The sequence below is a fragment of the Schistocerca americana genome, chromosome 4, assembly GCF_021461395.2.
Source record: "Schistocerca americana isolate TAMUIC-IGC-003095 chromosome 4, iqSchAmer2.1, whole genome shotgun sequence".
Lineage (NCBI taxonomy): Eukaryota > Metazoa > Arthropoda > Insecta > Orthoptera > Acrididae > Schistocerca > Schistocerca americana.
The window spans coordinates 228758925-228781850 of NC_060122.1; the positions used below are offsets into that span (position 1 = coordinate 228758925).

At 43.4% G+C, this 22926-nt stretch overlaps 1 protein-coding gene across 1 annotated transcript in view; it reads right to left on the reverse strand.

The window, feature by feature from the left end:
- LOC124613011 (trypsin-7-like) overlaps positions 1-22926 on the reverse strand; it is a 151197-nt gene that overhangs the window by 22701 nt on the left and 105570 nt on the right. The window contains exons 4-5 of the mRNA XM_047141565.1: positions 19237-19442; positions 15108-15313 (exon numbers count right to left, since the gene is read on the reverse strand). Coding sequence (XP_046997521.1) covers positions 15108-15313; positions 19237-19442 — 412 coding nt within the window. The remainder of the gene's footprint in view (positions 1-15107; positions 15314-19236; positions 19443-22926) is intronic.

Consider the following 22926-nt stretch of genomic DNA (forward strand, 5'->3'; position numbering starts at 1 on the left):
CACAAAGGAACTGACCACAAACTTCCAATTTCCTGATCACCAAGCGGTAAGCATAGAACTCCTTGGAAGTGACTTTTTTGCTCTTTTCTACGCCTGTTTCATGTTGGATATGTTTCACATTAAAATTATATCCGTCGTCTCCGTGCAGAAATATTAATGGATGTTGGAGGGCATCATATGAGCCATGTGTCTCTGCAATGCAGTCCTCTTCTTTGTTGTAAAGGTTATATCGCTACTGGTGTTTTCATTGTCCACAATTACGATGGCGACTTCGTTTATCTGTGGTGCATTGAATCGATGTTCGAGATGGTCTTTTGTCGGCTCGAATTATAACTTTATAGCCATCAGAAATGATGCAGTCTAGTGTTGTTTTGAATATATGAATCAGTTGATTGTATTTATGTAAGATCCCCTGTACATCTTGGTCTACTTCTCGTCCGTCTCAATCCACTGATATTCGTGCTTTGTTGATCAATTTCTGTTTCTTCGTTTCCGATGAAATATATTAGCAGAATTTATGCTCTTCCATGTTATGAAAGATTTGTCCTTGGATGATCGGTTTAGTAGCATTGATCGAAGTGAGACCGAAAGAAGTCATTTGGAAGCAGGCGTTGTACCGTTTTATGTTTTGATTCTGGAGTTTCCTCGGTCATGTAATGTAAAAATTCCTACAGAAGTGCTTCCAGTGGTAATAATCGAATTTTTCCATTCATGCAACAGAGTCCTGGTTTTTCTCTACCGAATTTTTTCGCGTTGTAAAATTGGCAGATGTTAACCATTTTTCCGATTAAGACATATTTGTGTTTGTTATATTCTTTTGTAGAGTCGTAGTGGAATGATTTATTTGTTAGGTTGTACTGTTTACTTGTCCTCGTCCGTGCTTCTCGCAGGGTGATGTTTTCATGGCTGGCTTGAGTTCGCAGTCTTTTATTATAAGATTGTGTCGCAGTTCTTGATTCTTCAATCCATTCATTTCTCTGCTTCTCACACGGTGCTCATTGCCGTACGTTGGGAACTTAAACGTGCTTTGCGCTCCTCGTCTCTCTCATTTTTCGGTGTTCTCTTTGTTTTCGCCGTTTTGCTTCAGAACTGGCAAAATCTCCTTTTCTTTTACATGTGGGCATTGTTTAAAATATAAATCAAATAATTTTTTGTTAACAAATACACTAAGTACAATTTAAACAGCTTTCACATTTTATTTTCGATTTATATTCAGTCACTGTATCAATCTGACTACTCACATTTCACTGTTTGTTTTTATTCACTCACTGCATTACTTTTTCGGTTCTTGTCGTTCGAAATCACGACGGGTCTTGCTTTATATACCCCTACCAAGGCCAGCCCACTAGTGGCGAATTCAGGATCTTCCAAAAAGGTTTAGAACTGTCCACAATGTTCCAGAATATTCCACTACATTCAAGAGTATCTGGAATGTTCCACAATTATCTGCTATGTTCTGGGATGATCCCAAACACTCTGGAATCTTTCCGAATATTCCAGACTATTCCAGAACATCCTGGATCATTGTGGAACATTCCTGAACATGCTGGAGTGTTTTGGAATGCTATTGAATATCGAATGTTCTGGAATGTTTCCCTGGGAGAGGCCGATGGCCAGTTGCGTCACAAATTATTGAAGAAGTTACTGTTCCCATGGCCGAGAATGCTAGATGCAGTGTGCGATCTTCAAGCAGGGCACAAGCTGTATCACGACAGCTGAATATTTCATGGTCCACCATTCGAAAAGTGCTGTGAACAGTTGTGGTATTACTCACCAACTTTTGCCACGTGGTGCAGACGTGGTATTACTCACCAACTTTTGCCACGTGGTGCAGACGTTCGAGTAGACTCTGCTCTTATGCCTCTTGCAAGGGTTCAAGTTGACGATTGTGGCCTTGGAACATTTTGTGGAGTTAAGAAGCACACTTCATGCTCTCTGGGGCAGTGAACACTCACAGTTGTCGCATTTGGGGATAGTCCTGCCAACGGACGTTCATGAAGCTCCCCTGCATAGTGAAAGTATCACTGTGTGGAGTGGTCTTCTGGCACAGTTCATGATTGATTCATTTTTCTTTCAGGAACTTTGGCCCCAACGACATGCAGTATGAATGGCACATATTACTGTGATCTGCTTTGCCAACATGTGATCCCTGCTCTATGAGAGAGAGGTGCTTCGGACTCAGGTGTTTTGACGCGCAATAGAGCTCCAACTAACACTGCTCATGAGGTCACTTGGCGACTCAGTAACACATATGGAGAAAACCGATTCATTTGTCAGTCGTTCAGTCGTGTGGCCACCAAGATCACCAGATTTCTGCTCATGTACTCAGATGATTTCTGGCAGTGGAGTCAAGTGAAGGTCATGGTTTATCAATGGGGCACTAACACATGTTGGAAATTGAAGATAAGCATAGCGAGGGAGGTAGCTAACATCTCACCCGAGATGTTTCAAGCAGCAGTAGAGAAATCTCTAGTGCAGTTCCAGGCTGTTATGGATGCAGATGGTCATCATACTGAGCAACATTTTGTAATGTGGAATTTGAACGTGGTACAGAATTAACAAATGTTACCCTATAATGTGGAAATTAAAACGTATTTGTTTCAATGGTTTCTTCAGCCTTTGCCTTATACCGGTTCTTACAAATGTTTCCAAAACGTTTCATCGTCCTGTGATCACTCGCTTTCTCATGGGGGTCCTCTAACGTAGCAAAGTTTAATTATATTCACCATGTGAATGTGCGTGTTTCATTTGCCAAGTAGCTCTATCGGCCAGGCCTGGAGGATTTATATTGTTTCCAAAGTTTCGACGCTCTTTCAGTTAGTTCCCTATTGAAGTTTTCCAAAAATTTCGTGAGCAACGTGCTTTGCTTAGATGAAACAGTTCCAAGGAGTATTACTAATATTATCGTTCTGTGAGTGAATTAATTATTTTCATGTCCTTCCAATTTGATGCCTTTGAAAGTAGTGTCAGATTACTAAATATCAAATTACATGAAAAATGCTACATAGCTTTTCAGTTTGTTTCATCAACATCTGTAAGTCATTTGATTTTGTATGCATATTGAAAAGTCACCCTGAATGTCATACCTCGTGTACAAGCTGGATTATCAAATGGCTCTGAGCACTATGGGACTCAACTGCTGAGGTCATTAGTTCCCTAGAACTTAGAACTAGTTAAACCTAACTAACCTAAGGACATCACAAACATCCATGCCCGAGGCAGGATTCGAACCTGCGACCGTAGCGGTCTTGCGGTTCCAGACTGCAGCGCCTTTAACCGCACGGCCACCTCGGCCGGCTGATTATCAAATGAAGGTCTTATTTTATTAAGAGAGTTTGACTTTAGAGGCTTTCACTGTAATTTGGTTCCAAAAAATTCCAGTATTTTATGTTTTGGCTAGGGTGAATGTCACACATTTTTTACTCTTGTGATTTTTTACAGTTCGATTTCGTAGGCTAGAATGGCCATGAACCATAGACATTATCAAGCCTAACAATGTATCATTTTCATGTTGGTGCTAATTTAAATTGTTATACAGAATGTCATGTTTGAATAGGTCTATTGACAAGTCCACGTAAAAAGTAGCGACAACAGACTCCCCATTGTTTCAGTGTTGATTTAAGAAGGCCTGGTGTCCGTAAGATTCCTGTAGCTGTGGGATGTCATACATAGGACAAATCTGTCGCACAGTAGATGATAGATGTGTTGATCGGCGACGACAAACACGTCTGGACCAGCCAGAGAATCTGCAGGGGCTGAGCATTGCCTCAGTACGGAACATAGAGTAAATGCAAAAACACGGAAATTCTGTCGTCGACGTCTTCGTGCTGGGACAGCATTATTAAGGAAGCAGTGAAAATTCCCAGTTCGACCAATTTACTTAACAGGAACCCAGGATACCAACTCAGCAAGGCATGGGATCCAGCGCTGGCCATGTTAAAATGAGAGCGAACGCAAAAAAAAAACTAGTGGTCGTACGAGGGATGACGCTGCGGTAGTGACATAGATATTTGGTTGACAACGGCGAGGGACACGCGCCTGTATCTCGGCAGGCGGCTCCCGCCGGAGGGCGCTGGGGCGGCCGAAGGCAGCGCACAGCCTGACTGACAGGCCTCTGAGCGTGCGTTCATCGTCCGACAGGTGGCGTAATTGTCTCTCTCGCTACCGACCTGCATATCTGCGCTAATGGTCACCGAAATTTGGCGCGTCCACGCCCGCCCAGCTTCTTCTCCGATTGTCATAAATAGGAAGCTTCAGTCATAGCCTGGGCATTGTGTTCGTCTCACCTGAAGAGGTCGGTCAGTTACGCCGACGAAATATTGTGGAGTTTTCACAACGATGTCTGACGTCTCGCTCGAGAACCATATTTAGCACATTCAAACTACTTTTAATAACGCGATACTCCACTCCAATGACAAGAACTTTACAACACAGACAAACCACATTACTGTCTGGGACAAGAAACTAAAACTTACTTGAGATAGAAATAGCACAGCTACATGTCCTGCTGCAGCAAGTGATGCTATTGGGTTCGATACATCAGATGATGTAGATTTTTTTTAAGAAGTAAGATACGTAAACAAGTGGCTCTAAGCGCTATGGGATTTAACATCTGAGGTCATCAGTCCACTAGACTTAGAACTACTTAAACCTAACTAACCTAAGGACGTCACACACATCCATGCCCGAGGCAGGATTCGAACATGCGACCGTAGCAGCAGCGCGGTTTCTGACTGAAGGGCCTAGAGCCGCTCGTCCACAGCGGCCGGATGTAAACAAATGAGGTAGATTTTCTATTTTTTGTCTAAAATATTTGTAAATTGAATTTGGATCCATATTACATGCTTAATGCTATAAATACGAAAGCAACTATCTCTTACGCTTTGGTGATTAAACAGCGGAAGCGATTTTGATGAAATTTGGTATGACGATAGCTTGAACACTGAAAAGTAACATAGGCTACTAAAGAAAGTGTGTAATACGTTTACTGATGAAGAATATAATGCGAAATACGGAGACATTATTATTCTTTGAAAAATCTGTTTCCTGTTTGACTTTTGAACTTTGCCATATTTGTGAAAATGTTCTATATAATATGATTCAATGTAATGGATACAATCCTCAACGTATTTAATCCACTATTTCGTACTAATATCAGTCACAAGCCTGTCGCATTTAAGCCGCTGAGTATCATGATTCTCTTACAGCTCTTGAGACACTTGAATACTCAAGGACGGTGTCATTTGAGTGCTGTACGATAAACACGTGTAGAACACGGGTGGCTCTCAGTGAAGCTGCATTTGATTGTGATATGTGGGCGTAGCCGCCGGTATCACGCAGACACACGAGGGTAACTGTTGTTATTAAGTATATGCACCAAATAGCTGCTTATAATAAGTAATCTTTATTCACGACAGACTGTTTCGGCTTTATCGCCATTTTTAGGTACCTACGATTACAGTTTTGGTGAGAACATGTATGAATGTGAATGTCACTTGTATTAAAGTAGCTGTATTGTACTCACGTCTAGATTGAAGTGACGTCCATATTTCGTCGTTAGTGGACTGTCTTATAACTGTCACTGTTTTAATAAGATGGTAAATGATGTCAGGATGTTGAAAATAGAACGTTAACTACGATGTGACAGTAGTTTTTGATAGCTCCACTCTTACGACGCTATATGTTTACAATGATTGTGCAGATGAACAGCGATATTATTTTATTAACTACAATTTGGTACGATTATTTTTGGTTGTTGAATATGTTACTTCCGAATTATCCAGTTTCGTGTTCTAAAAGTTCAATAAAGTTTTTGAGGTAGTACTTTCTGTAAATTATGTATGTTCGTTTAATATTTCATGTGGTTATTTTTCTCGTGTGCATATAGGTTCTCAATTCTTCAAGAATTTTCGTTGGAATACCTTTTGGTATTCTGTGCAGAATCTGGAGTGCATTTTCGATCGTATCAGCAGTGCGATTTTGTTTTTTCAAGCGTAGAAAGAAGCTCGATTGAATATATTCGCTCTCTCTCATGTATTCTGTATATCTCATAAAATTTCTTCCTGTTTATCCAATGTAAAAGCTATTACAGCTGCCACACGTCCATAAAGACGTGATTACAATAGAGCTGCTTTAATACAAATGAGTTCACATTCATACATGTTCTCACCAAAATTGCAATCGCATTTACTTGAAAACAGCGATAAAGCCGAAATGTCTGTTGTGAATAAAGATTACTTATTGTAAGCAGCTACTTGGTGCAGCTACTGTAATAATCATGTTGTTATCACACATACACTATGTGATCAAAAGTATCCGGACACCCCCAGAAAAATACGTTTTCATATTAGGTGCAGTGTGCTGCCACCTACTGCAGGTACTGCATGTCAGCGACCTCAGTAGTCGTTAGGCATCATGAAAGAGCAAAATGGGGCGCTCCGTGGGACTCACGGACTTCGGACGTGGTCAGGTGATTGGATGTCACTTGTCTCACACGTCAGCACGCGAGATTTCCACACTCCTAAACTTCCCCAGGTCCACTGTTTCCGGTGTGATAGTGAAGTGGAAACTTGTAGGGACATGTACAGCACAAAAGCGTACAGGCCGTCCTCGTCTGTTGACTGACACAGAGCGCCGACAGTTGAAGAGGGTCGTAATATGTAATAGGTAGACATCTATCCAGGCCATCACACAGGAATTCCAAACTGCATCAGGATCCTCAGCACGTACTATGACAGCTCGGCGAGAAGTGAGAAAACTTGGATTTCATGATCGAGCGGCTGCTCATAAGTCACACATCACGCCAGTAATGCCAAAAGATGCCTCGCTTGGTGTAAGGAGCGTAAACATTGGACGATTGAACAGTGGAAAAATGTTGTGTAGAGTGACGAGTCACGGGACACAATGTGGCGATCCGATATCAGGGTGTGGGTATGGCGAATGCCCGGTGAACGTCATCTGCCAGCGTATGTAGTGCCAACAGTAAAATTTGGAGGCGGTGGTGTAATGGTGTGGTCGTATTTTTCATGGAGGAGGCTTGCACCCCTTGTTGTTTTGGGTGGCACTATCAAAGCACAGGCCTAAATTGATGTTTTAAGCACCTTCTTGCTTCCCACTGTTGAAGAGTAATTCGGGGATGGCGATTGCATCTTTCAACACGATCGAGCACCTGTTCATAATGCACGGCCTGTGGCGGAGTGGTTACAAGACAGTGGACTGTAATGGGCTGACCTGCGCAGAGTCCTGACCTGAATCCTATAGAACACCTTTGGGATGTTTCGGAACGCCGACTTCGTGCCAGGCCTCATCAACCGACATCGATACCTCTCCTCAGTTCAGTACTCCGTGAAGTATGGGCTGCCATTCCCCAAGAAACCTTCCAACACCTGACTGAACGTATGTCTGCAAGAGAGGAAGCTGTCATCAAGGCTAAGGGTGGTCTAACACCATACTGAATTCCTGTATTACCCACGAACTTGTAAGTCATTTTCAGCCAGTTGTCCGGATACTTTTGATCACATAGTGTATATTATGTGACTGGCCCTAAAGAAGAAAAATCGTTGACGACAGCAGCTGATGTTATTGCACGTACAGATGTTACAAAATTTGGCTGTACGAAACTACAAACCATATACTTTTATTATTCATCAGTTTAACGCCATTTAATAATTACATAGGCTCCACATTTTATTTTAGTGCCGTTGTCATCACTCATCATAACAAAACTACTGATTTCCATCGACAACCCGTGGTTGTGTGGTCCGTTGACATGTCTCCCCCAATATTCATGCCGGCCACAGAACCTCTACTGCATTATGTGCAGTCGTATTTCATTATGGCATGTTACATGGGGGAGGAATCCCTCCATCATTCCACGGCTTTTTTTATACTAACAAGCGTTTCAGCATCCAACAGTACACCCACTTTACAGGAATAAAGACTGGAGCAGAATTTGGCAAAGTATTCATCAAAAATAGCTACTGTCAGGTGTCAGATGCTCTTGATTGGATGTAATCTATGAGAAGGTTTCGACAAGAGTGAAACTGCACATCAGTCTGACACCAAATCCTCTCTGCAGAAAGTGTCAGTTATGGGGTACCCTCGTAGAGAGATCATTTTTTTCCAATCGAATTTGGTCGTTAACAAGGCAGAAATTGGCTTTAATTACCAGAACGAGCTGTACCACCATCAACGTCATTTTCCAACTAAACTGGCGCATGTCACAAAGACAAAACGTCGATTATATGCTTGGTACATACCAACCATTTCACTCATTACTTTATCACCACAGCTAATACGTTTGTATTAGACTACCAATCTTATCTGCAACAGCAATGCGGGAAGATGAGACACAGGCACGACAGAAAAAATTCAGTAGTTCCAGAATTCTTTTATCATCTCCCATTTGTTTTATATCGACGAAGTACGTAAGCTGGATTTCAGTGAGGAGGACCGACGATGATATTGGAGCGCTAATGGTCTTTATTGGACCAGAACGAATATCAGAATCTCGAAGAAGGGACTTTCTAAATTTTTTGTTTAATTTTTTCCATTTTCGGTGTGAAGAGATTTAATTTCCAGAATCAAGATTAAATGACAAAAAGAAGAGGGAAAAAAGGAAAAATGACGCTTTGAAGAATATAGCGCGAGAATTAAAAAAAAGTGGTTGGCGTTGCTGACTCACAGGGTACCGGGTTTAGTTCCCAGCCAGGTTGAAGTTCCTCTACTCGGGATTGCGTGTGTGTTTCTTGTCTTCATCAGCATTTCATCATCATCGACGTGCAAGGCACCGAAGTGGCGTCAGATGAAAGTACTATCCCGAACAGGGACGCATGGCCAATAAAGCCATATGCATAACTGAGTGCGTTCCATAAGTAAAGCGACCAATTTTTTTCTGACGCAACGGTACACCACAGCGTGTTGTAACCGGCTGGACCAAGTGGAGGGGGGTGTTAGCTTCAAAACGCTCTTTGTCTCATTCGGCTTCAAGCTGCCGGAGAGCAGGACGTGCGTTTCCGTCAACCCCGTTTTGAGTTTATGTAACACGGCACAATGGATCATTCTGTAGAGCAACGGTACGCCATCAAATTTTGCTTTAAACTTGGGAAGTCCGCCATCGAAACGTTTCCATTACTTCAGCATGCCTTTGGGACTGATTGCTTGTCCACATCACAAGTTTTCCGATGGCACAAGTCATTCATGGAGGCCCGAGAGGAAATCACCGACGAACCTCGCAGTGGACGGCCATCAACCGCACGAGTCGACGAAAATGTGACGCTTTTGCGCGATTGTTTGAACTCTGATAGACGGCTGAGCCTTCAATTGATAGTGCAAACTCTAAACATGTCAAAAACAACCGTTTTTCGCATTGTGACCGAAGATTTGAACATGAGAAAGGTTTGTGCCAAACTCGTCCCAAAAGTATTGACCGACGAACACAAGCACATGCGAGCGCATCGGTGCCGAGAAATGTTGAAAATGTATGAAAATGATCCTCATTTTTTAAACTCAGTTATCACTGGTGATGAGTCGTGGATTTTTGAGTACGACCACGAGACAAAAAGACAGAGTTCAGAGTGGCACACCCCATCGTCGCCGCGCCCCAAGAAGGCAAGCATGAGCAGGTCCAGGATCAAAACCATGCTCATTGTCTTCTTTGACGTCAGAGGCATTGTCCATCACAAATTCGTACCTACCGGGACTACAGTGAACTCACCTTTCTACTTGGAAGACTGAAAAGGAGGGTCTCGCGCTGCCGAAGCAACATCAAGAACACGTGGAAAGTTCACGACAACGCGCCGAGTCACAGGTTCCCCAGCCTCCCTGCAGTCCTGACCTGGCTTCCGCCGACTTTTTATTGTTTCCTCGGTTAAAAGGAGTCATGAAATGAAAACATTGGGACACGATTGAAAGCCTCCAGGCGCATGTTACATCAGCTCTAAAGGACATTCCGGAAAAGGCATTCCAGGATGCCTTCCAAGCATGGAAACACCGCCTCCAGAAGTGTATCGACGCGAGAGGGTGCTATTTTGAAAATTTTTGATTGTTTGTACGAATAATTCAATAAATGATTTTTTATTAATTTGGTCGCATTACTTATGGAACGCATTTCATTTCATTTCATTTTACTGATATGTGAGAGCAGTCACAGGTAACTTATGTGAGAGCAGTCACAGGTAACAGAAGACAATGGTTATGCAATCCCCAGTGTGTTTAATCCAAACTTCCATAATAATATTATTAAATGCGAAAGCAACTTTGTTAGTTATGTTTTTTCAAAGAAACCACCAAACCGATTTCGATGTAATTTGTTATGGGCATAGCTCGAACTCTGAGGAAAAACAGGATACTGTAGAATCAACCCCTGAGAGAGTGAAGTAAGGAATGGAACATGTTTTCTTACGTCAGTGAACATAAACTATGCCGGCCGCTGTGACCGAGCGGTTCTAGGCGCTTCAGTCCGGAACCGCGCTGCTACTACGGTCGCAGATTCGAACCCTGCCTCGGGCATGGATGTGTGTGATGTCTTTAGGTTAGTTAGGTTTAAGTCTAGGGGACTGATGACCTCAGATGTTTAAGTCTCCCGCCCAAAAAAAAAAAAAAAAAAAAAAGCTATGTTAAGATATTAACAAATTTATTGTGTAATATACGCGTTGTATAATGAATAGATGATCACTCCACTCCATATACAGCGCTCGGCTATGCTATACTTACTTGAACAAGCAGAAATGTGAGGGAAGCTGACATTGTTGCACATACAATAAGTTACTCGCTTACTATCAATCCTCATAATAAAACAACTGATATGAGATCGCAGCCACAAGTAAGAGTGCAGAAGTGTGTTTGCCTCTTACGTTTTCACGACTAAACTGCTGAACAGTGCATTTATAGCGGGAGCAGCTAGAGGGGTGAGAGGTCGCACATCACCAGCTAAGTTACTCAAACAAGCAGACACATGACACATGACGGCAGTTGACATTACTGCACGTACAAAAGCTTACTTAATCACAGTCACTCATCATAACAAAAATGTGGGTGCAGAGGGTGGATGACAGCTAATTTATTATAAGGTACTTTTCAAATAAAAACTGAAAAATCACTTCTGTGCATGCCTTAGTTACAACTAAAACTTAAATACGACAGCAAAACACAAATAATTAGCTACTGCTTAGACAGACCAAAAAATCTTTACCTCTAGCGAGATAACTTCCCATAAAACAATGTTCCTTTTCTTCAATTCATCTAGGGATCTATCCACTAATATGTCAAATGACCGTACTGACGTTCTCACGAAACAGAAAAATTTAACTCTATATTTTCATAAATCATTGGACAATGCGTGAAATTTCTTGTTGATGTCTCGATCAGCAGCGAAGGGATGTACCCAGAACATCTACTTTTTCTGAATTCTGTTTTAATTTCGACGTCGCAAACAAACAAACACAGCTACTAGCTCCATATCGATACTGAGGACAGACTGAATTAATTCCTGTGGCGTTTATGTTGGCAGACCGTTGCACTGTCATTAGATAGTCGCGGGCTTTGCGACCCCGTGACGTGCTGTTTCCAGCCACTAATCTTTTAGCTGTGGGTTTTCCGCCCGCCAGAGAAAGCCTCAAAAGGGGGACGGGCGTCTCTGCCGACTTTGCAATAAGAATATCCCTTCACATTTTATGGAGGTCTAGGATTGGTTGTGAGCATATTGCATAGGCATGTTTAAATGTTTTATTTTTACCTTTTTAATTTATTTATGTTTACCTGTTTTAGTTCAGCAAATGGTTAAACATCGTCTTATTTTATGAATTTAAATTTCTCGTCCAATTTTTTGTAAGAATCTTATATATTTTCAACATCTTCTTAAGTCCCCCGAATCATTATGCCTTCTTATAATGCCTTTAACCTTGGATCAAGATCCATGTATCTTTTACTTCTTTTTTAAGAGGCAGGCCAATGGAACCTTTCTCCAATTTCAGTTACAGCGTCTACTGCTTCCTGCTTCAGCCTATTTATCAGAAAGTATCCAGTCGAATGTTTTTGATTTGTTGATGAGTTCCCTGTGCCAACCACCATCGATAGAATTCGTGGTCCTGTGCCGCTAGTTAAAACATTTCAGTTGGTATATTAGGATGTTCCAACCATTGATTGGCTACATAGTCTGCGAATTTCGCGACCTTTTTTCCACTGATCATTTCCTCCATTATTACCATCTACGCTTCATAAACACTGTTTGGTGGAAGATGTGCCACTGCAGCAAACATGTGCCACAGAGCAGTCAGACCTGTCTCTATTCCTGTATTCCTCCGTTATTCCCGGTTCTTGCATTCTCTTCCGTAGACAGTGGTTCAAGTGAAAATTGCAAACGGAAAGGGATGAAACTCCTCTTTCACACAGGATTTTCTCTGCTGCTTCACAACCGAATGCTCTGATTCCTTTGTCAGGAACAAACCCATCGTTAATAAAAAAAAAAAGAAACTATTAGCTTCAGTTAATATAAAAGTTTTCTGAGTACGGCACTACGTCATAATTTAAAAAACTGTACTGTAGAAAGTAACATTTCGGCCACGGTTACAATGGCCTCACAGCATCCCCAGAAATTTCTCCAGAGAGGAGGGGCATGGGCCAACACTCATAAATAGTCAGTTTCGATGTAAATTAATTGATCGACTCTGAGGTGTGGCATACCATAATAACTAATTATTAAAGGCGGCAGAATAAAATTCCCACAGAATTGATGACTATCCATTCAATTCTATAAGTGAATGAGAATTCTGTAATGAATAAAAACTTGTGCTCCAGATTCTGGAGGAAGGGGGGGCAGGGAGAGCACAAGTGCTCCATATTGCTCCCACCCTCTTTCCGGACTCCTTTGCTGAGGAATATTGTTTTTCGCCGCACATCTGTAGTGCCGACCCTTAGGAAAATGCCAACTGTTTTCTTCAGATGCAGTGCGGCTGGTCCCGGCGGAGGTTCGAGTCCTCCCTCGGGCATGGGTGTGTGTGTTTGTCCTTAGGATAATTTAGGTTAAGTAGCGTGTAAGCTTAGGGACTGGTGACCGTAGCAGTTAAGTCCCATAAGATTTCACACACATTTGAACATTTTCTTCAGATGCAGCCAGCGCTTGTCCGATACCGAACCAGTAAATGAACACCCCGTGTAAACATGTGCGGCATTCTTTTAAAATACTTGTAGTGTGCCTGAAACTACAGTATCACTTGGCTTAAACGTCGTAGTTATGAATGCTAGTGATATGCTGTAAACTTAACGCGCGCTCGTGGAACTGCAAACGACAGGATGCAGCTTTATATGAATTTTATGATTTCAATTGCCCAAACATACACTCCTGGAAATTGAAATAAGAACACCGTGAATTCATTGTCCCAGGAAGGGGAAACTTTATTGACACATTCCTGGGGTCAGATACATCACATGATCACACTGACAGAACCACAGGCACATAGACACAGGCAACAGAGCATGCACAATGTCGGCACTAGTACAGCGTATATCCACCTTTCGCAGCAATGCAGGCTGCTATTCTCCCATGGAGACGATCGTAGAGATGCTGGATGTAGTCCTGTGGAACGGCTTGCCATGCCATTTCCACCTGGCGCCTCAGTTGGACCAGCGTTCGTGCTGGACGTGCAGACCGCGTGAGACGACGCTTCATCCAGTCCCAAACATGCTCAATGGGGGACAGATCCGGAGATCTTGCTGGCCAGGGTAGTTGACTTACACCTTCTAGAGCACGTTGGGTGGCACGGGATACATGCGGACGTGCATTGTCCTGTTGGAACAGCAAGTTCCCTTGCCGGTCTAGGAATGGTAGAACGATGGGTTCGATGACGGTTTGGATGTACCGTGCACTATTCAGTGTCCCCTCGACGATCACCAGTGGTGTACAGCCAGTGTAGGGGATCGCTCCCCACACCATGATGCCGGGTGTTGGCCCTGTGTGCCTCGGTCGTATGCAGTCCTGATTGTGGCGCTCACCTGCACGGCGCCAAACACGCATACGACCATCATTGGCACCAAGACAGAAGCGACTCTCATCGCTGAAGACGACACGTCTCCATTCGTCCCTCCATTCACGCCTGTCGCGACACCACTGGAGGCGGGCTGCACGATGTTGGGGCGTGAGCGGAAGACGGCCTAACGGTGTGCGGGACTGTAGCCCAGCTTCATGGAGACGGTTGCGAATGGTCCTCGCCGATACCCCAGGAGCAACAGTGTCCCTAATTTGCTGGGAAGTGGCGGTGCGGTCCCCTACGGCACTGCGTAGGATCCTACGGTCTTGGCGTGCATCCGTGCGTCGCCGCGGTCCGGTCCTAGGTCGACGGGCACGTGCACCTTCCGCCGACCACTGGCGACAACATCGATGTACTGTGGAGACCTCACGCCCCACGTGTTGAGCAATTCGGCGGTACGTCCACCCGGCCTCCCGCATGCCCACTATACGCCCTCGCTCAAAGTCCGTCAACTGCACATACGGTTCACGTCCACGCTGTCGCGGCATGCTACCAGTGTTAAAGACTGCGATGGAGCTCCGTATGCCACGGCAAACTGGCTGACACTGACGGCGGCGGTGCACAAATGCTGCGCAGCTAGCGCCATTCGACGGCCAACACCGCGGTTCCTGGTGTGTCCGCTGTGCCGTGCGTGTGATCATTGCTTGTACAGCCCTCTCGCAGTGTCCGGAGCAAGTATGGTGGGTCTGACACACCGGTGTCAATGTGTTCTTTTTTCCATTTCCAGGAGTGTATGTTAGCTTATTTCAAGCTCGTACACCACACCACATGACGGATTCGAGAGTGACGCTTAAATTGTTTTGGGAGTATGGCGTGACAGTTAAACTTGTTTACCAATTTTAATGGTCATTTCATGAAAATAATTGTTACGCAGTAAATGAAAATCGTTCTTTAAATAAGGAAATGAAAGTAGTCTTGGATTTCACACAATTAAACAAAACGTTAGTGACGTTAAACAGAAAATACTCTCTGTCAAAACTGAGAATGGAGACGTCTCTTAGGCTGTGATCAACATCGTTAGATATATTAAAACATTATATTAGCATTCATTGTTACTCGTTAACAGATTCAGAGTTAAGTTACCTGACAGGAGTCCTTCATGCCATCGGGGTACCCAGCACACATCATGTTGTCTGTGATCATTGATTCTCTGTACTTTGTGTTTTTGCGGCATTCTTCATTGGTCATGACAGGAACTTCTACTTCTTGGAGTATACAAGAAGCTTTTCCGTCTTCTTGTAAGGTTCCCCATCCCGTTGCTACTGCTTTTGTTCCTTCATACAGCTTCTCTGTAAAACAAGAAATTATGTAGTATGCTTTTAAATATATAGAGCTTGGTCAAAAATATTGAAATACCGCGAGAAATCCATGCTTGAACATAAATGCAGAAGCTAGCTAAGCCTGCAGGTTATACTACTGTGTTTCACCACGAACGGCACATGTGCAATGTCCTCAAAATGTTGCAAGCGTCAATCATAGTCAGAACAGTGTTCTGTTTAGTTGTACGTGCTTTATCTCGGAGCTGTGACTTCGAACTTGGGCAAGGGTGACTTCGAACTTGGGCAAGTCGTTGGTGCCCGTATGGTGGGCGCTAACGTAACCAAGGTAGCTGAATGTTTGGTGTTTCAAGGGCCACCATATCGAAGACTTATACCACATACCGGGAAAGGGGAAAAAAATCATCTGCTAAGTCACAACACGGACGATAATGTCTGTTGAGTGATCATGAGAGACGGTCATTGAAGAGGATTGTGGCGAAAAATAAAGAGGACGAGAACTGCAAAAGTCACTATAGAGCTGAATGTGGCACTCGCAAATCCTATCACCACCAAAACAACACGAAGGGGCTCTAGAAGCAGGGAATTGCAGAGTGAGGTGGAATTCCAAAACTGTTCATCAGGGATGCAACTGCCCGTTACAAGAAAACGTGGTGCCAAAGTCATAAAACCTGGAGTATCGAGGAATGAAAGAAATCGTTTCGTTGGATGAGTCTTGTTGCACACTGTTTCCAATTTCTGGCGGAGTGATGATTGGGCAGCCATATCGTGGTATTCCATTGGCTTCTGCAACGTTGCATTGCTGCCAAGGATTATGTGACCATTTTGGTTGATCAGGTCCGTTACTTGGTACATTGTTTGTTCCCCAGTGGTGGCACTATGTTCCAAGGCGAGAGAGCGCCTTTTCATACAGTTTGCATCGTCCGGTACTGTTTTGTGAGCAGGAGGATGAACTGTCTCATATGCCCTGCCTACCAAAGTCAACAGATCTCAGTATTATGGAGCTTTTGTGGTGTACTTTAAAGAGAAGTGTGCGATATAGCTATCTACCGTTGTCATCATTACCTGAACTTGCCACTATTTTGCAGGAAGAATACTGTAGGATTTCCTTGAAAACCACGTTATTATTATTTTGGAAGCCGTTTTGACTACCAACGCGTTTCCTTCAGTGTATTAGGCTTGGTAATGTTTTTGTCCACACTCTGTATTAAAATTGTATTGCTGAACGCAAGAATAAGTTAATCTACAGCCCGAGGTCAGTATGTAAATTGTGGAAGATTATGCAGGGTGATTCTACTACAAACTTTCTGGGATGATGGAGAAAAGTAAATGAATCCATTTCAATTAAATGTTCTGGTCCGGGATCGTCCGAGTCGAAAGTTATAAGCGAAAATCGTTCTAATACCTCTGACAGGGGAATACATGCACCGATACTGTTGTTAATATTGTTGAGCAGGCAACTTTCAAAGATGGTAGCGTGGGCTTTAAAATGCGCACCTAGCACGAGTTCATTTTCGATATTGCGAAACACATCTCTTCTAATGCAAGCGCTGTGGTTTTTCACTTTTTGGATCATATAATTCTGACCAAAACAAAGAAGTCCAGTAAATATGTGCTCTAAATGCGTAGCTTAAGAGCTATGAGCTCTTGTTCAGTAGAAGAGATGTATTCCACAGTAGCGAAGGTGAACAAATGCTCCGTTTCTTAAGTGTTTCCAGTTGTGCTACTTATTTCTATAACTGTTATCCACCTTAATATTCATAAGTAAAAGATAATCCGTTTTTTAAACATACGGGACTTGGATTGTAAACCATCACTGCAAATAACATTGTGCTAAGGCTTGGAAATAATTTTTACGTAATAATAAAACCAGCACCGGTTAAGTTTTTTTTAAAATTTACATCACGATGCATTGCAGGAATTTATTTCCAAGTGCATCTATTTACACTGGTATTACATGTGATGTATGCGTGTGTGGTGTTCCGATTTTCTTGCTCTGAAGTCGGCGATGGTGATCATTTTATGAAACTACATTGAAGTACGAAGAGGAAATAATCTTTTCCTTCCTGAAAGGAACGGCAGTTCCTTGAGAGTTCGGGGTATTTTACTACAGGTTATGTTCAAATTTGAACCAGTCTCGTTGTTCTCCATACAACATTCTACGCAACGAATTTTTATTCAGTCTGTATAAAATCGTGATTGTTGTAAATAAGCTGTAAGGCTTTCTGTCCAAAGCAAACTTTTCTAAACGAATGCTCGTAATGCTTTCTATACTGATCTTATGCTGATGGTAAGCGAAGAACCCCTTTACACTTGGATTATAACGTGAGTGAACAAAACTGTGCCGGCCCCGGTGGCCGTGCGGTTCTAGGCGCTTCAGTCCGGAACTGCGAGACTGCTACGGTCGCAGGTTCGAATTCTGCCTCGGGCATAGATGTGTGTGATGTCCTAAGGTTAATTAGGTTTAAGTTGTTCTAAGTTCTATGGGACTGATGACCTCAGATGTTAAATCCCATAGTGCTCAGAGCAATTTTGAACAAAACTGTCGATTTTCATCAACATCATCTTTCCTTTGAAAAAGGCTACAGTCAGTCGAAGATAGGAAACGAGCGAAGTTACGCAGTGGTTAGAACATTGAAATCAGATTCGGGAGGACGACTGTTAAAATCCGTGTCCGGATATTCAGATTTGGATTTTCCTAAATCGCTCCAAGCAAAAATCGGGATGGTTACTACGGAAGGCCACGAACGATATACGTTCTAAAACTTGAGTCATTCAGAGCTTGTACTCCGTCTGTAATACCTCGATGTCGACAGGACGTTAAAACTTAATCTTCCTTTTTTGTGGAATGCTGGAGCCGTTGAACTTGACTTGGTTTAAGAAAAGAGATAACAGCGATTTTGATGTCGACTAGTCATGCATTTCTTGTTATTTGGTCTTAGAATTTCAAAAAGTTACAGTTAGAGTCGAAGGAATGATTCCTACAAGTTGGCAACTAAGACAAGCAGTGCGATGCAACTTATTGTTTCAAAATGTTTTGGCCAAGTTCCTTTACTTCCGTCATCACCTTTGTCTGTGTTTTCTTTTTCTGAATTACCTCAGTACAAAGTATATGTTCGTAAACTTCGTTCATTATACGAGCTGAATATTTCCATTTGTCCCGAAGTCATCGTTATAACAGAAGAAATGGTGGCGCGCGCACTGTGTAATTTCAAGGACTAATGCAAGCACATTCGGCGTATTAAACCAAATTAAGACAGCTACTCTGCACCTAAACGCAGCATTTATAACATATTATTTTCGGTTGGAAAAAGGATAAGGCCATATTTAACTGACTACCATTTTTTTAGGCGTTGTTATGGAGTGCTGTTGCTGTTGAAATTTGTCACAAGAGCTGATAGTTCGGGCACAACGAAGTACTGTCGCAAGATCTAATAAGTGTGGCCCCAACGAATAACGTTATAATTTTTACTTTGCTTAGAAAGCAGACTTGCCGAGAACAATGTAAAATTGGGAGCAGACAGTTATGCTACAAAGGCAGAAACTATGTAGTTTTGTTGTTTTGAGACTACTGACTAATATTTCTAGCACCGAGCTTCATATTCGCCTAGTTGTCGGCTTACGCCCAATGGGTGGAGATCGTAAAGCCACATTATAATGAATATTGAAGATTATAGGCATCGTTTGTAACGTCCTTCATGTTAATGTAACTTGAATTAGACTTAATGAAAAATGACATTCAAGCCGAATGATTGCTGAAAATTAATCAAATTAATATGTAAGCGAAATCTGGATAAATGACATTTGTTTGTAAAGCTACTGTATTACTTATTTTCAATTATTTATACGATTAGTACGAGTTATTTATAGATGACTAAAATGACCTCAGTCATTGGTGAGTGTTAAAGCGTATCAGCAGTGTGCGTTGTGTTTACCATCATTTGGTGGCAGGCAGATGGGTCGAATGTCCTGCGTGATGGGAACTCGGTCGTTGAGTCTGAGCAGCGCGATGTCGTGGTCGAAGTTCATGAAGCTGAAGTCTCCTGTGAACGCCCGCAATACGAAGCGAGTCTCTGGCCGCATTGTCGAGTTGCAGCGGTCATGCTCGCCGAAAGTCACCTTTATCATGAACCACATGAACCTGTCGGATAAGATATTTCTGTCAGTGCATTTCATTTATGTGTTACATTGAACGAAGACACAAGAAGAACATAATTCATTTAACGTGCAGGTTGCCCATTTCGCTTGCAACGCCGCGCGGGCTAGCCGCGCACGGTCTCAGGCGCCTGGCCATGGTTCTCGCGACTCTCCCCGTCGGAGGTTCGAGTTCTCCCTCGGGCATGGATGTGTGTGTTATCCTTGGCGTAAGTTAGTTTAAGTTAGATTAAGTAGTGTATAAGTCTAGGGACCGATGACCTCAGCAATTTGGTTCCGTAGGGACACCACTTCAGTTACAACACGTTGCATTACATCTTCGGTTCATTAGCAGTCTTTGTTAAACTTTTGAGAAAGTAATGCTAATCTCTTACTTTCAGAAAAATGTGCACAGCGTTTTCTCAACGTTCCCTCCTTCAAGTTCGCTGCTCAGTAGATTCTCTCAAATAACTTCCATATTTTTGTCCAACCCCTACATGTTGGCGTACTGATTCAGGGTTGTTGTAACTCATGTATTTGTTATTGTGTGATGATTTTATCACTTAAATATTTACCGATTGGGCACTTGCTAATTCGTTTCATTACTTGTTTATTTTCTTTCCTGTACGGATGTTGAGTCCTTTGCAGGCCTAGTTGGTAGGTTTTGGGTACAGTACCAATTAGTTACATTCAGATACGTATCGCTGCTCTTATGGATTTGTTTCCGTCATGCTCGTTTCTAACCGCCAATCATATAATGCATGTTATAGGCTAATATACACTCCTGGAAATGGAAAAAAGAACACATTGACACCGGTGTGTCAGACCCACCATACTTGCTCCGGACACTGCGAGAGGGCTGTACAAGCAATGATCACACGCACGGCACAGCGGACACACCAGGAACCGCGGTGTTGGCCGTCGAATGGCGCTAGCTGCGCAGCATTTGTGCACCGCCGCCGTCAGTGTCAGCCAGTTTGCCGTGGCATACGGAGCTCCATCGCAGTCTTTAACACTGGTAGCATGCCGCGACAGCGTGGACGTGAACCGTATGTGCAGTTGACGGACTTTGAGCGAGGGCGTATAGTGGGCATGCGGGAGGCCGGGTGGACGTACCGCCGAATTGCTCAACACGTGGGGCGTGAGGTCTCCACAGTACATCGATGTTGTCGCCAGTGGTCGGCGGAAGGTGCACGTGCCCGTCGACCTGGGACCGGACCGCACCGACGCACGGATGCACGCCAAGACCGTAGGATCCTACGCAGTGCCGTAGGGGACCGCACCGCCACTTCCCAGCAAATTAGGGACACTGTTGCTCCTGGGGTATCGGCGAGGACCATTCGCAACCGTCTCCATGAAGCTGGGCTACGGTCCCGCGCACCGTTAGGCCGTCTTCCGCTCACGCCTCAACATCGTGCAGCCCGCCTCCAGTGGTGTCGCGACAGGCGTGAATGGAGGGACGAATGGAGACGTGTCGTCTTCAGCGATGAGAGTCGCTTCTGCCTTGGTGCCAATGATGGTCATATGCGTGTTTGGCGCCGTGCAGGTGAGCGCCACAATCAGGACTGCATACGACCGAGGCACACAGGGCCAACACCCGGCATCATGGTGTGGGGAGCGATCTCTTACACTGGCCGTACACCACTGGTGATCGTCGAGGGGACACTGAATAGTGCACGGTACATCCAAACCGTCACCGAACCCATCGTTCTACCATTCCTAGACCGGCAAGGGAACTTGCTGTTCCAACAGGACAATGCACGTCCGCATGTATCCCGTGCCAGCCAACGTGCTCTAGAAGGTGTAAGTCAACTACCCTGGCCAGCAAGATCTCCGGATCTGTCCCCCATTGAGCATGTTTGGGACTGGATGAAGCGTCGTCTCACGCGGTCTGCACGTCCAGCACGAACGCTGGTCCAACTGAGGCGCCAGGTGGAAATGGCATGGCAAGCCGTTCCACAGGACTACATCCAGCATCTCTACGATCGTCTCCATGGGAGAATAGCAGCCTGCATTGCTGCGAAAGGTGGATATACGCTGTACTAGTGCCGACATTGTGCATGCTCTGTTGCCTGTGTCTATGTGCCTGTGGTTCTGTCAGTGTGATCATGTGATGTATCTGACCCCAGGAATGTGTCAATAAAGTTTCCCCTTCCTGGGACAATGAATTCACGGTGTTCTTATTTCAATTTCCAGGAGTGTATTATCATAGCATGGCGTATTACGGCAAGAACTGTTCTGGTCTTCTACAGGATATAAATGCCAACTGCTTGCAGTCTACCACAGTGGAGTAGGGGATGTCGAGGCGAACAGTTCGATGCAGGAAACTTACGATGAAGCCCAGAACCCACCTCAAATTGATCTAAGCTACAGCGTATGCGCGCCGCGTGGGTTTATCAAAATTCTCTGGCTCACTTACGCCACTGGCTTTGTCGGCAATTTTTTTAAAATTATTATTTCAGCTTTGCCTTGAGGATAGTAAAAGAGAGGCTTTTGTAAACGGTAAGCAAAAACTAGTTATGTACACAATTCAGTTCACACTTAACTCGTACAAGCGTAGTGCTTTCGTAGTAAGAAGGCCGATTTAATTGTTAATTTTATGGTATTAAAACTCTCTGCGTTTTGAGCTAACATTTACACGAACGCCAATTCTACATTTTGTTAGTACAAGCACAATAGTTTCGTAATGAGAAAGCCAGACAAACAAAATGATGTAATTGTTAATTTTATGTTGTTTAAATTCTCAGTGTTTTGAGGTAATATTTACACAAAAGCCAGTTTTACGTTTTGTTAGTGTAGTATTATTAATGTTCCCGTCAAAAACTCGCGTGGTGCGCAGGTACTATAAATTAGGTGAGTTCTGTAGCCGATTTCAGAGGGTTTTCCGGCTTGAGAGGCCACAAGTACCTAGTATCAATTTGTTCGTCCCGCCTTCATCTACACCGTGTGAGTAAACAGTTATAGTTAGCATCCTGTAAATTGTAACGCTGTTTATATGCAATTTTAATGTCGTTTTATTTAACAAGATCTATTAATTATTATTCTCTTGGTTATAAATTATGGTATTTTTATAAACAACGACATAAGTCTTGAATTAAACATCTTCCGAATGTTTAGTGGTGGTAGCACTAGGAACTACGAGTCAGGGCCACATGCCAAAATCAGCAGGTACACGGGGTGTCTCAAACTTTAGGGCCAAAAGTATAAACGCTGTAGAGAATCACAAAATGAGTATCTTACTGTAGAGGTCAATGGTACGAAATGAATATTTCTGGCGGTGCACGTTCTTGAATGAAAAGCGCGTGTATCACTTGTTCATAAACTGCTTATATCTCATAGCAAACAGTTGTCTGCCGCATTGAATTTGTTGGAGCAGTCTTAAACAATACGAAATCGTTTATTATACGTTCATAGCTCAAGGCTGGCTACCGAACGCGGAGCTTTACTTTTGAGAGTAATTTGGAAGTGTTTAATGTATGGTCCAACTGGAT